This window comes from Bufo gargarizans, chromosome 6, assembly GCF_014858855.1.
Source record: "Bufo gargarizans isolate SCDJY-AF-19 chromosome 6, ASM1485885v1, whole genome shotgun sequence".
NCBI classification, from domain to species: Eukaryota; Metazoa; Chordata; class Amphibia; order Anura; family Bufonidae; genus Bufo; species Bufo gargarizans.
Window position 1 is genome coordinate 7,579,977 of NC_058085.1, and position 14,985 is coordinate 7,594,961.

Below are 14,985 nucleotides of genomic sequence, written 5' to 3' on the forward strand. Positions count from 1 at the left end.
GGGCTCTTATCTGAAGTCTGATTGGGGGTCATTCACATTGGGATCTGATCTGAGGTCTTATTGGGGCTGTCAGCTGAGGTCTGATTAACATTGGGGGTCTGACCTCAGGTGTAATAAAAATATTTTTTTCTTTTTGTCCCCCTCTAAAACCTCGGTGCGTCTTATGGGCCGGAGTGAAAAATACGAGTACATTTAAAAATGATTTCTTCTCCCTTCATTATATTGATAGTGCGGGTCTGTATGTATATATGTGTGTGTGAGTATATAATACATACATACACGCGTGCACGTGTTTGTGCTTTAGGGCGCACACCCTAATGCAATAGGCTGCGCACACCTATGGTCTTTCTGTTCAACTTATCAGATATTGGGGGGGAGGCTCCAATCCTCTGCAGCGACCCCCAGGATATAATACTGAGGGTAAGAGCCAATATGGCGTCTTATCTTTGTCATATCACAAAGAGCCACAGCCTGGAGACTGACTCCTCCCACACATGATCACATGGTCATGACATCACCACAGGTCCTTTACCTCCGCCAGCAGCACAGCCTGGAGACTGATTCCTCCCACACATAGTCACATGGTCATGACGTCATGAAAGGTCCTTTATCCCAGTCGTCTCCCTACTCCCTCATAAATGTAGCGTCCATTGTCTGTCAGGATTACTGGGCAGGGGGGACATTAACCCTTTCACTGCGAGCTTCGGTCTCATCTGTACAAGAGGCAGCGACGTCTTCTCCTGACTACTGAGCTCAGTAACCTTCCATTACTGGTTCAGGGATTTCCCCGTCACTCATTGGTCAGGTGATGTGTCAGTCTGCCATTAGTGACCAATCAGAGTTCCCCTTCAGTCTTCCCCCCAGCAACCTATAAGCAGTGACCTGCGGGGGGCGGGATCAGGAGTGAGAGGACAGAGCAGGACACTGGAGGCTCCTGTGGTAAGTGATGGGACGGCGTCCGGATACTGGGACTGGGAGGACTTTTCTCCTGGGGCCCCTGCTCCTGTCCTGCCTCCTCCACCATCATAGAAGGGTCCCTGCTCCTGTCCTGCCTCCTCCACCATCATAGAAGGGGCTCCTGTCCTGCCTCCTCCACCATCATAGAAGGGGCCCCTGCTCCTGTCCTGCCTCCTCCACCATCATAGAAGGGGCCCCTACTCCTGTCCTGCCTCCTCCACCATCATAGAAGGGGCCCCTGCTCCTGTCCTGCCTCCTCCATCATCATAGAAGGGGCCCCTGCTCCTGTCCTGCCTCCTCCACCATCATAGAAGGGGCCCCTACTCCTGTTCTGCCTCCTCCACCATCATAGAAGTGGTCCCTTCTCCTGTCCTGCCTCCACCATCATATTACTGGTCTCCTGTCCTGTCTCCTCTACCATCATAGAAGTGGTCCCTGCTCCTCTCCTTCCTTCTCCACCATGATAGAAGGGGCCCCTGCTCCTGTCCTGCCTCCTCCACCATCATAGTGCTGATCCCCAACCTCCTGTCTCCTCCACCATCATAGTGCTGGTCCCCGACCTCCTGTGTCCTGTCTCCTCCACCATCATAGTGCTGGTCCCCGACCTCCTGTGTCCTGTCTCCTCCACCATCATAGTGCTGGTCCCCGACCTCCTGTGTCCTGTCTCCTCCACCATCATAGTGCTGGTCCCCGACCTCCTGTGTCCTGTCTCCTCCACCATCATAGTGCTGATCCCTGACCTCCTGTGTCCTGCCTCCTCCACCATCATAGTGCTGATCCCCGACCTCCTGTGTCCTGTCTCCTCCACCATCATAGTGCTGATCCCTGACCTCCTGTGTCCTGCCTCCTCCACCATCATAGTGCTGGTCCCCGACCTCCTGTGTCCTGTCTCCTCCTCCATCATAGTGCTGGTCCCCGACCTCCTGTGTCCTGTCTCCTCCACCATCATAGTGCTGATCCCTGACCTCCTGTGTCCTGCCTCCTCCACCATCATAGTGCTGGTCCCCGACCTCCTGTGTCCTGTCTCCTCCACCATCATAGTGCTGATCCCTGACCTCCTGTGTCCTGCCTCCTCCACCATCATAGTGCTGGTCCTCGGTCTCCTGTGTCCTGTCTCCTCCACCATCATAGTGCTGGTCCCCGACCTCCTGTGTCCTGTCTCCTCCTCCATCATAGTGCTGGTCCCCGACCTCCTGTGTCCTGTCTCCTCCACCGTCCTAGTGCTGGTCCCTGACCTCCTGTGTCGTTCTGTCTCCTCCACCATCATAGTACTGATCCCCGTCCCCCTGTGTCCTGTCTCCTCCACCATCATAGTGCTGATCCCCGGCCTCCTGTGTCCTGTCTCCTCCACCATCATAGTGCTGGTCCCCGACCTCCTGTGTCCTGTCTCCTCCACCATCATAGTGCTGGTCCCCGACCTCCTGTGTCCTGTCTCCTCCACCATCATAGTGCTGGTCCCCGGCCTCCTGTCCTGCCTCCTCCACTGTCATAGTGCTGGTCCCTGACCTCCTGTGTCGTTCTGTCTCCTCCACCATCATAGTGCTGATGACCAACCTCCTGTCCTGCCTCCTCCACCATCATAGTGCTGATCCCCAACCTCCTGTCCTGCCTCCTCCACTGTCATAGTGCTGGTCTCCGACCTCCTGTGTCCTGTCTCCTCCTCCATCATAGTGCTGGTCCCCGACCTCCTGTGTCCTGTCTCCTCCACCATCATAGTGCTGGTCCCCGACCTCCTGTGTCCTGTCTCCTCCACCATCATAGTGCTGGTCCCCGGCCTCCTGTCCTGCCTCCTCCACTGTCATAGTGCTGGTCCCTGACCTCCTGTGTCGTTCTGTCTCCTCCACCATCATAGTGCTGATGACCAACCTCCTGTCCTGCCTCCTCCACCATCATAGTGCTGATCCCCAACCTCCTGTCCTGCCTCCTCCACTGTCATAGTGCTGGTCTCCGACCTCCTGTGTCCTGTCTCCTCCACCATCATGGTGCTGGTCCCTGACCTCCTGTGTCGTTCTGTCTCCTCCACCATCATAGTGCTGATGACCAACCTCCTGTCCTGCCTCCTCCACCATCATAGTGCTGATCCCCAACCTCCTGTCTCCTCCACCATCATAGTGCTGGTCCCCGACCTCCTGTGTCCTGTCTCCTCCACCATCACAGTGCTGATCCCCGGCCCCCTGTGTCCTGTCTCCTCCACCATCATAGTGCTGATCCCCGGCCTCCTGTGTCCTGTCTCCCACCATCATAGTGCTGGTCCCCGACCTCCTGTGTCCTGTCTCCTCCTCCATCATAGTGCTGGTCCCCGACCTCCTGTGTCCTGTCTCCTCCACCGTCATAGTGCTGGTTCCTGACCTCCTGTGTCGTTCTGTCTCCTCCACCATCATAGTGCTGATCCCCAACCTCCTGTCCTACCTCCTCCACTGTCATAGTGCTGGTCCCCGACCTCCTGTGTCCTGTCTCCTCCACCATCATAGTGCTGGTTCCCGGCCTCCTGTCCTGCCTCCTCCACCATCATAGTGCTGATCCCCGGCCTCCTGTGTCCTGTCTCCTCCACCATCATAGTGCTGGTTCCCGGCCTCCTGTCCTGTCTCCTCCACCATCATAGTGCTGGTCCCCGGCCTCCTGTGTCCTGTCTCCTCCACCATCATAGTGCTGGTCCCCGGCCTCCTGTCCTGCCTCCTCCACCATCATAGTGCTGGTCCCCGTCCTGTGTTCTGTCTCCTCCTCCATCATAGTGCTGGTCCCTGACCTCCTGTGTCCTGTCTCCTCCACCATCATAGTGCTGGTCCCTGACCTCCTGTGTCCTGTCTCCTCCACCATCATAATGCTGGTCCCTGGCTCCTGTGTCTTGCCTCCTCCATCATTATAGTGCTGATCTCCGGCCTCCTATGTCCGGTCTCCTCCACCATCATAATGCTGATCCCCGGCTATAAACAAAGATAACACAACATCTACACTTTATTATCTCCTCTCATGTCTCCTCTTATTGTCTCCAGTAATTGTATTTTACATGGGATTTTGTAGGATTTTTCATCGTCTCATCTTCTTTCTATTCAGGTTCCTACAATATAGGATCCGCTCAGTGGAGATCTTCTATATAAGAACCTTCTCCTGATTGACCTGTCAAGGATGGACAGGGACAGGGACAAGATGGCGGAGAGTATAATAAATCTTACCCTAGAGATCCTCTTCCGGCTTACTGGAGAGGTGAGAGATTCTGATGATGTCACATTACATCATCTTATCTATGTTACTAACAGGTGGCCATGACTGGAGAGGTGAGGGACTCTGGAGGTGTATGGAGTGATATTTATTACTGTGTCTCTCCATAACCAGGACTACACAGTAGCGAAGAAGACCTCTAGTGAGCGCTGTCAGGACCCTGTGTCTGAAGGATGGGGAAGAACCCAGAGCCCAATCATGGAGCCTCCACCTCACCCCCTGATACATGAGGAAATCAATAGAGAGAAGATCCTAGAACTCACCAACAAGATGATTGAGCTGCTGACTGGAGAGGTGGGAATGCTGGGACATTATACAGGAACACTATGAAGGGATCTGGGTGATGACTCTATCATTGTGTTGTCAGGTTCCTATAAGGTGTCAGGACGTCACCATCTATTTCTCCATGGAGGAGTGGGAGTATTTAGAAGAACACAAAGATCAATACAAGGACATCATGATGGAGGATCACCGGCCTCTCACACCACCAGGTAATAGACATGACTAAATCCACACGTCCTCTCATTATCTGTATGTAAGGAATGAATTCAGTCACTGGATGTGTTTCCTACAGTAAAGAAGAAGAGAAAAACACAGGAGAGATGCCCCAGTCCTCTTCTTCCACAGGATGGTTCAGAAGAACATCGCTATATCCCACAGGATGATCAGGTAGATGGAGATAAGGGCATCATGATGGAGGATCACCGACCTCTCACATCACCAGGTAATAGACATGACTAAATCCACACCTCCTCTCATTATCTGTATGTAAGGGATGAATTCAGTCACTGGATGTGTTTCCTACAGTAAAGAAGAAGAGAAGAACACAGGAGAGATGCCCCAATCCTCTTCTTCCACAGGATAATTCAGAAGAACATCGCTATATCCCACAGGATGATCAGGTAGATGGAGATAAGGGCATCATGATGGAGGATCACTGCCCCCTCACACCACCAGGTAATAGACATGACTAAATCCACACGTCCTCTCATTATCTGTATGTAAGGGATGAATTCAGTCACTGGATGTGTTTCCTACAGTTAAGGAAGAGAGAAGAACATCGAAGAGATGTCGCAGTCCTCTCCTCCCACAGGATTATCAGGTAGATGAAGTCCATGTAGTTCATAATGGGCACAGAATCACTTTGGCAATTTTAATAACATGTAATTCTAATTCTCCAGAGATATTTTAGCAGTCATTATTGTTTCATCCATACATGTTGAACCTTTTCATTATGAGTACCTGTCTTGTCAGAGCTTGCTTTCCTGTACAACAAAGGATATCAGTCTCTCCTGTGTGTATGACTTCCTGTGACCTGTAGGATTGCATCATCATTTATCAAATCCCTCCCTCTCTGACACCTCCCCACCAGCTCACCCTTCTTATTTCTCTCTGTGCACCCTATGCATTGATGATTAGAGTTATAAAGCTCGCCTGACTTGCTGTCTATACTATCTGGGTGTGCTAAATCTACAGTCATTTCTATGAGATGCAGCTTTACACTGCTCTACTCTACCACCTTCTGGTAGGAGTAATCAGGGAGAAACCTATCATAAGCAGGAGACAGGGGCGACAGGCTAAAGCTGCATCACTTAGGAAAACACTGAGACTGCAGTGTGACTTAGGACCATTTCTTCTCCCAGAGCTTCTACCAACTCTGCCCCGTGAGGATCGTCCAGTGCTCAAGATCTTGAAAAATATTGGAGAATGGGCCTTTATCTGCCGGTGCCCAGGATGTCGTGCAGGGGTGCAGCATCCTCCACAAGTGTACTGCTCTTCCATTTGATGATATTGAGATTTTAAAAGATCCCCTTGAAAAGAAAGCTGAGGGCTTATAAAAGGAGCCTGGGGACTTCCGGTAGCGCTTGCTGATATGTAAGGTAGCTCTAGAGTGAGCTCCATTCCAGACCCCTCTCGCTTTTTAGGCACTGCTCCAATTTATTATTTCATAAGGGAATTAGTGGAGATTTTTGGTCCATGGACCTTTACCTTCTTAGAAGCGGTAGCCATTCCACAACTTAGAGGGAATGTCCTGCTGCATCGGCCATGCTGAGCAGGATGGTGTCCTCCTGCTTCACTTCTCCAGTGATCAGCAGACCATCTAGCCCCTGTGGAACACAGCGATCAAAGGGAGATGCTGGCAATACAGAGCTGGCCATTGATTATAAACAGCTAGGCATCGACATAGCACGGCGCCTGCCCAAAGACTAATAAGACACCCTGATGACCACGGTCAGAACCTCTTTGCAACGGATGCAAGATCACATTGTCCAACATAATACGTGGTTGGATGAACTCGAGCAACATGTTTTCTGTATGGAAGACGCTTACTCCCAAGTTAATGCTAAACTGAGGGATCTACTTAGGAGAGTGTCACCCTCAAGGACCATATTAAGGACTTGTAGAACCGCTCTCGGTGCAACAGTGTTTGCTTTGTGGTGCTGCTGGAACAAATTAGGCCACAAGAGTCGGGGAAGCTGTTTGAATCGGAGCTACCGGCAGTGCTGAACTAACTGGGCCTTTGCAAGATTGAAAGGGTTCATTGTATTGGACTTCCTTGCGCCTCTGCTCCTCACCTGGGTTCACCAAGAGATGCCAATCACCGTCGACAAGTGATCATGCCTTTTCTGGATTATACAGATAGGGAGGCTATCTTGAGGGCATTTTGGGCCAGAAAATCTGTGCTCCCGCTCAGGGGCCTGGTGCTCCTTCTTGCAGACTTTTCGGCAGCGGTCACTAAGAGGAGGCGCAAAGTTACCAATGTCTGCTCACTTCTTGTCAAGCAGCACATCAGGTTTCAACTACAATAACCGGCAGTCCTTCAGGTGACAACCATAGAAGGAAAAACACTCACCTTCCAGGCTCCACAACAAGCAGAGAACTTCCTGCATTCCCTGGATTCCGCTGTGCCAAAGAAGAAACCTGGGGGTCCACACATACATGCTGGGGATTTGTGGCCCCCCTCCCCTGGGATGTTGTGATCGGAGGTGGTTTAAAGAGCCAGTTTGCCAGATCAGGAGGGCCAAAATCCGCAGAGCTTGTCCACCTCGTTCGGGGAAAGCTGGCAAGAACATCCACACCCCCCAGATTGACTGCAGTGACTTTTTCTTGCTGATGACCAGGATTGTCACCATTTGAGGGATGGTGGGCTTGTTTGTCTGCGCTATAAGAGGTCTAGTATTCTCTGTTTTACTGGAAATTTTCCTATGGAATTTATTTTCTCTACTTACCTGTATAGAGGGTATGGGACAGTCTGTTCCCAGAAAAAAAGTGAGGTCCATAATATGAATATGGTGGTATATTTTGCCAGTTGCCCGTGGATTGGGGGGACAGTTAGGTTATGGGATTTTGCGGCCTTGGTCTCTCTCGCTTTCCACTCTGAATTAACGGAAGACTTCATATCTTTGGGACCCTTGTCTGAGGGGGAATATGGTAATCCAGATGCCAAGATCATTGCAGGATTTCTTACTATGAGGGTAATTTCATGGACCATTAAGGGATTATGATTCCCACAGAAACCAGACGTTGTACTCCTTCTGTAGACACATCTGATGAGTGGGGACTCATGGTTACACTTACAGTTAGATACCCCAGGAGATCATTTTAGTCTGTATAATGTGTGTGGGCCAATTGGGAGAAATTGCTTATTTTTTGGATGAATTGGAGGGAATACTTCCGGCTGATTCGGCACAGGGGAGACTTCAATATGGTCGTGGATGCAGGAAAGGATGCGAGACACTGTCGTACTTCCCGGGGGAGCTCAGGGGCACATGATAAGGTTTTGCCTCGCTCCTTGCTCCTCTCCGGCAGCCTAGGATACAATCAGCCGCAGCTGACCATGCCCCAGTTTATTTTGATTTAAGAGACATACACTCTAGAGGCCTGGACTACCTTTGGAGGTTCCCCTCACACTTGGCTACTGATGACGAGTTTCTTAAACGTCTTAAAGGAGTTTTGCAGGATTTTAATGTTGATGAACTATCCTCAAGATAAATCATCAGTATCAGATTGGAGGGTACCGACACCCGGGATCCCCGACGATCAGCTGGTTGAAGAGAAGGACGCACTCTGTGCGAACGCAGCCTCCCCTTCATTGTTTACCAGCTTGCTGTCGACATCGCAGTGGGGACCAGGTGTAATTACAAGAAGCTGTCACATTGACTTCATTGGGGCTTCTCTGTAGTATACACTTTTATAAAAGTGAATGGGACAGCTTCTTGTAATTACACCTGATCACCGCTGCGATGTCGACAGCGAACAGGCAAATAATAAAGGGAAGGCTGTGCTTGCATGGAGCTCGTCCTTATTTTCAACCAGCTGATTGGCGGGGGTCATCAATATTAAAATCCTGGAAAACCCCTTTAAGGGATGGTGTCTTGAATATGCCAGTGATAATAAAGGTCATAGGCACATGCCTGGACCTTAATGTGAGACAGCGAAGGCGGTTCTTAGGGGTCGTATACTCGTTTATGTGGCAAGCAAAAAGAGAGATACCTGCAAGCAGCTAACTCAGCTAGTCTCAGGGTTTCGGCTAGCTTATGCAGCTTTTCTTCAGAACCCTACCCCGTTCCATAAGTCTGTGTGGCAAGAGGCTAGGAGAGAATTTGATAAATGGGTGGAAGAGAAACCTTTCACAGAACAGCCTTAGAGGCCCAGCTGCATAAATATGGCAACAAATCCAGAAGGCTCTTGGCTAACCTGGCCAGGGGTAAGCTCCGATGCACTATATTGCAAAGCTGAGCATCGAAAGGAACCATAACGGACAACCCGAGCTGCATTAACTCCTTATCAGCCTCATTTTATGAAAAGCTTTATCAGGATACGTGTGCCCTAATTACGACTGAAACCTTGCTCGATAAAGTTTCCCTCCTTAAGTATCATTTCAGACCAATTAGGCTCCTTATATGCTGACATAACAGTATTAGAGTTGTCCCTTGGTGATGCCAAAGCCCCTGGAACCAATGGGTTTTCAGGGGAATTTAACAAAGCTCTGGAGGAAGTGGTTACTTTACCTTTAATATCCTTATTTAACGCTGATCTTAAGGGAGAAGAGCCCCCAGATATGACTAACACCTTTGTATATTAAGCTGTTCCCGAAGCCTGGGAAGGGTCTCTTACACCCTGGATTCTACTGTCCGATCTCTCTGATTAATGTTGACACTAAAATCTTGTAAAAAATCCTAGCAGACCGGCTGGTGGTTATCCTGCCCAACCTAATCCTACCATCATAGACATGTTTCATTCAGGGACGTTTGGTAGTCAGTAGCATAAGATTGGTTCTGGCAGTCCTTGATCGGGTACATCTTAACCCGTTGATGGGTGAATCTCTAGCCCTGCTCATCCTGGATGCTGAAAATGCTTTTGACAATGTCCGGTACAGTTGGCTGGAGGAAGTTTTGGACAGGATGGGCTTCCAGGAGACTTTTTTGGACCTATCCGTCAGGTCTGTATGCATTTCCCTGGGCTCATATATACACTCTAGCTTTCCTAACTAACCCTTCAAAAGGTAACTCAACAGGGCTGCAACCTATCCCCATTATTATTTAATATGGCTATTGAGCCACTGGCGAGGTTTCTTTGCAACTCCCCATTGATTGATGGTATATCAGTCAGGAACAGTGCTTCTCCATCTATAGTATCAAGCCCTTTCCTTTGGCATTCAGTCAGGTCCACAAATATTGGGACACCGACACAATTCTAAAATTTTTGGCTCTATACACCACCACAATGGATTTGAAATGAAACAAACAAGATGTGCTTTACCTGCAGACTGTCAGCTTTAATTTGAGGGTATTTACATCCAAATCAGGTGAATGGTGCAGGAATTACAACAGTTTGCATCTGTGCCTCCCACTTGTTAAGGAACCAAAAGTAATGGGACAGAATAATAATCATAAATCAAACTTTCACTTTTTAATACTTGGTTGCAAATCCTTTGCAGTCAATTACATCCTGAAGTCTGGAACGCATAGACATCACCAGACGCTGGGTTTCATCCCTGGTGATGCTCTGCCAGGCCTCTACTGCAACTGTCTTCAGTTCCTGCTTGTTCTTGGGGTATTTTCCCTTCAGTTTTGTCTTCAGCAAGTGAAATGCATGCTCAATCGGATTCAGGTCCGGTGATTGACTCGGCCATTGCAGAACATTCCACTTCTTTCCCTTAAAGAGGACCTTTCACTAGTTTAAAAACTAACTATATCAGTGGGCAGAGCAGCGCCCAGGGGTCCCCCTGCACTTACTAGTATGTCTGGGCGCCGCTCCGTTCGCCCGGTATAGGCTCCGGTGTCTGCAGCTCCCTCTGTTGTACTGGGCAGAGTTTTTGTATGAGGCGTGTCCCTTGCTACAACCCTAATACAAAAACTCCGCCCAGTACAACAGAGGGAGCTGCAGACACCGGAGCCTATATCGGGCAAACGGAGCGGCGCCCAGACATACTAGTAAGTGCAGAGGGACCCCTGGGCGCCGATCTGCCCACTGATATAGTTAGTTTTTAGACTAGTGAAAGGTCCTCTTTAAACTTGCTTTTGCAGTATGCTTTGAGTCATTGCCCATCTGCAGTGTGAAGCGCAATCCAATGAGTTCTGAAGCATTTGGCTGAATATGAGCAGATAATATTGCCCGAAAAGGACTTCTGGTTCCGTTGCGCACATGGATAGCCGCTAGTGAAAGGCGCTCCGCTCGACCCGCCGAAATTCGTGGAACTGCCGCTTATCGAGACTGTAAAGTACCCTCAGATCCCCCTTAGAGAGTTGGGATCACCCATGGAAAAATTTGTGGTCAGAGGCAGTTCTCAGAAGGAGTTCCAATCAACACTCCCGTCAGGAGAGGAGCTGAAAACCAGGAGCAAGATAGCGCTGGTAGCCGAGAAACACCACAGGCTTACCCGCTCGACCTCTCAATCCACGCAGAGGAGCGCTGAAGCCTCAGGCTCAGAAGACGAGGAGGTGGACTGCGGTCCAAACCCAAAAGAGGAGTTAACTGCTTTGTGTAAAACGATGGCCATAGAAGTGTCCAAACTCCTGGCTCCGGATATAAAAGCTTCGCTGGAGGCCACAGTTTCAACGGCCTTACAGCAGCTGCCATCTGAATTGGCGCAACATACCTCCCAGATCACCGATGTGCAGCAGAGGGTGATGCTGGTTGAGGAAGAGCTGGAAAAAGCTCAAAGCAACATCAGCAACCTCCTACGAGAAGATCGATGATTTGGAGAATCGCTCCATAAGGAGCAATTTAAGAATAATTGGACTGCCAGAATCGATCCCTCTGAACCAGTTAGCAGACATTTGCGAGGTAGAGATACCGCAAGCTCTGGGGATGAGAGGCACATGTACAGTAGAGAGGGCACACCGCCTGGGACCGCCGGTGTCAGCGGGAGGGTGCTCAGATAACACACGGGCTAGAGCCGCGATAGTGAAATACCTGAACTATGCTGCTAAAGAGGCCATACTGGCGAAATTCAGGCGCAGCATACAACCCTTATTGGTTTGGAGCAGCAAAATCTTATTGTTCAGTGACTACTCTGCTGATGTGGCGAAACGCAGGAGAGAGTTCACCCAGATTTGTTCCTCATTGGCAAAGAATAAAGTCAAGTTCGCTTTATTATACCCTGCAACGCTGCGACTTTTTCGTCAGGATGGAACAATCGACACCTTTCATTCTCCAGGAGAGGCGAGGGAGGCACTGGAGTCTGATCCGTTATATACGGATATGGTCCCCTGCTTTCCCAAATATCCACAGCTTTGATTAGAGGAAGAGGATCCAGACAGAAGCTAGGGAGATCGGCGTCCAGACCCATGGGACCGGAGGAACAGGAGGCAGTTTCCGGATGAAGGCAGGCAACACTGCGTGTTGGCAGAATCTTACAAGGATTGCAATGGACTTATGGTTCATTCATATTAGAATGTATCGTTAATTGTTATACCTATTAGTATGGGCTGGAGGGTTTGGCGAAGTAGAAGATTGTCAATGAGACAGTTAAATGTTTGTAGTTACGACAGACATAAGATGTGCGAAAAAAGTCAACAGAATGGATGTTAATGTTGTGGGTTTGGATAGAAGGGTTCAGTGGGGGGGGGGGGGGTAGGGAGGCTTTGAACACTAAGCTGGGACTGGTTAGGGTTATGATGCCTGGGCGACATTATGTGAGATACTGGGACTGTCTGTTCCAGGTGACTTCTCCTGCAGAGATCTATAGAAAAAGGAAAAAACTATGAGTGTGGCCACATGGAATATTAAAGGCGTCCGATCCCCCGCTAAAAGTATGGCGGTATTGTGCCATCTTAAAAAAACTCAAGATTGACGTTGCATTTCTGCAGGAGACCCATTTGGAAGAGGCAGATTTTGGGAGGATGCAGAGATTATGGGTGGGACAGGTAATGGGATCATCCTCGGTGGGTAAAAAGGCGGGAATCATTGTCCTGTTGCATAAACGCTTACAATATGATATCAAGTCCACATCAACGGACGATCAAGGGAGATGGATGCGTGTGTGTATGGATTCTTCCGCAGGCCAGATAGTTATACACAATGTCTATGCCCCCAACACTTCCCAGGCAGACTTTTAGAGGAGCTTAGAGAGGGATATTCTGAAAGAAGATTCACAAATGGTATTGGTGGCGGGAGATTTCAATAGGGTGCATAATGAACAGGAAGATAGGAAACGAGGGGTCCCTGGGACCATTCCTCAACAGGTTCGGGACCAGACTTTACTCCCTTTAATTCAGAACACGGGATTGTTTGATGCATAGCGGTACCACCACCCAGTGGACTGTGAGTTCGCCCATTTCTCGCATGCCCAGGGGTCATGGTCGAGGATTGACTATTTTTTTACATCATCAAGATTGTTAACCAGAGTCAAAATGGTGGAGTTTTCTGACTTGTTAATCTCTGACCATGCCCCAGTGGTTATGGAGATCATGGATACTGTTCGCAGTGGACAGGATTATCTATGGAGAATGCCTCAGCACTTGTCCAAGGACAAGGACTTTATAGACAAGTTGAAAGGTTGGTGGTGGGAGTACTCGTAAGACAACGCAGAACATGTGACCAATCGGGCTCTATTCTGGGATGTGGTCAAAGCAGTACTAAGAGGTCGTATAATGTCTAATACGATAGGGGAAAAAAAAGAGGCGAGGGAAAAGTATGAGGAGGCTACTATGCGGGTACGAGAGTCATATACAAATTTTCGACAAAATCCCACAGACTCCAATAAAATACTCTGGGTAACCGCTAAGCATAATTTTGGCTAAGGTGGAACTACCACAACTCTCGATGGATGTGTTGGAAGTAAAATACGATATGACAGGGTGGGTAAAACTGTAAAAAAACAGATGTGCGCACCATAGGGTAATTCTGTGAGTACAAAAGTATAAAAGGAGATAACTTGCAAAGCTCACCTTATGTGGTTGTGCAAACTAGGCACAACACTATTGAGAGTTTGTATGTTAAGTCTGGACGCCTGAATATGATGGTCTGCAGTCACGGGATCACAGAAAATCTTCTGAGTGGAGATGCCTGGAGTCCCCAGGAAGATGATTGGCACAGGAAAAAACAAATACGTCCCACGGCACAAATTACCATCGACCAGTCGCCAGGATCAGGAAAAAAAATCTTTTATTGCAGCGAAACAACGCGTTTCGGGAAATCACTCCCCTTCATCAGGTACAAAGAAGCTGCACAACTTTAACAGCACAAAACTACACATATTTATACATACAAGGTACCGCCTATAGAGGGGTCACAAGGTCAGAGAGGGTGTTGCCTAGATGGATATACGCCAAATATAATGTGTAAATCAGCAAGTCCTCAAAACGGACTGCTGGTGTACACAAACTAAATGTGCTTACACATTGTGAAACGGAAATTCCCAATGCTACATGCTAATTTAATAAAACTTTCACAGTCACATGACGTGACGGCGCCCACTAAAAGGGCCGGCCCTGGAGTGGAAAGTATTTGGAAACACATCAAAGTGCGCATCTGATGCGCCCAAAATCGTGCCTACTAATGATGTAGTATTATAATGACACTGAGTGTTCCGGACCCGCATCACATGAGCGGGGCCGGGTCACGTGGGGGCCGTTGTCAAGGTTACAGAGACACTCCGGGGAGCTGTCTGCTGTATGAGGGCGTGTTGTGTGTTCCGGCTTCGTCACGTGATGTCGGGCCGGATCACATGGAAGCCGTTGTTAAGCAACAGGGATGCTCTGATGGTGTAGAGTGATCCACTGTTTACGAAAACAGTCTAACTTGTGCTAAGGGGGCGGATTTAAGATAGTGTATACTAATGCACCAAAAACAAAGGGATATGACTCCTAAAATGTGTATCTACACATATACAAACATGCATATATACATATAAAAACATATGCATATACCTAAATGCAATAAGTATATATAAGAGTGGCATATTGAGCTAATATAACCTTAAAAGGATAAAAAAGAGGGGAGAGGAAATATATATAGACTATGATAATAAATAACTAAATGATTTAAAAATGTAAATAAAATGAAAAGGTATATATATAATTATATGTGTGTATATGTAATTATATATGTGTGTGTATGTATGTATATGTATGTATATATATATATATATATAATATATTTTTTTTCATTCTTACACTTCAGAGTGCCTAAAAATGAATTAAATATAATGGAATGAAATCCCACCGGGAAGGGATTTAACCCAGCTGGGTGCATATAAACCGATATCCTTAATTAATCAGGATATTAAGATTCTATCCAAAATCTTAGCTGATAGGTTGGCCAACTGTGTGCCTGAGCTAATAGGCCCACACCAAGTGGGAT

At 48.4% G+C, this 14,985-nt stretch overlaps 1 protein-coding gene and 1 long non-coding RNA gene across 2 annotated transcripts in view; both read left to right on the top strand.

The window, feature by feature from the left end:
- The first annotated feature begins 775 nt into the window (after positions 1-775).
- LOC122940034 lies at positions 776-4,348 on the top strand. The gene is made up of 3 exons (XR_006390234.1): positions 776-939; positions 4,012-4,161; positions 4,291-4,348. It is a non-coding gene; the product is annotated as an uncharacterized LOC122940034 (long non-coding RNA).
- A 267-nt stretch (positions 4,349-4,615) lies between these two features.
- LOC122940032 (zinc finger protein 391-like) overlaps positions 4,616-14,985 on the top strand; it is a 36,438-nt gene continuing 26,068 nt past the window's right edge. The window contains exons 1-4 of the mRNA XM_044296335.1: positions 4,616-4,667; positions 4,751-4,900; positions 4,984-5,133; positions 5,217-5,278. Coding sequence (XP_044152270.1) covers positions 4,634-4,667; positions 4,751-4,900; positions 4,984-5,133; positions 5,217-5,278 — 396 coding nt within the window. The 5' untranslated portion in view covers positions 4,616-4,633. The remainder of the gene's footprint in view (positions 4,668-4,750; positions 4,901-4,983; positions 5,134-5,216; positions 5,279-14,985) is intronic.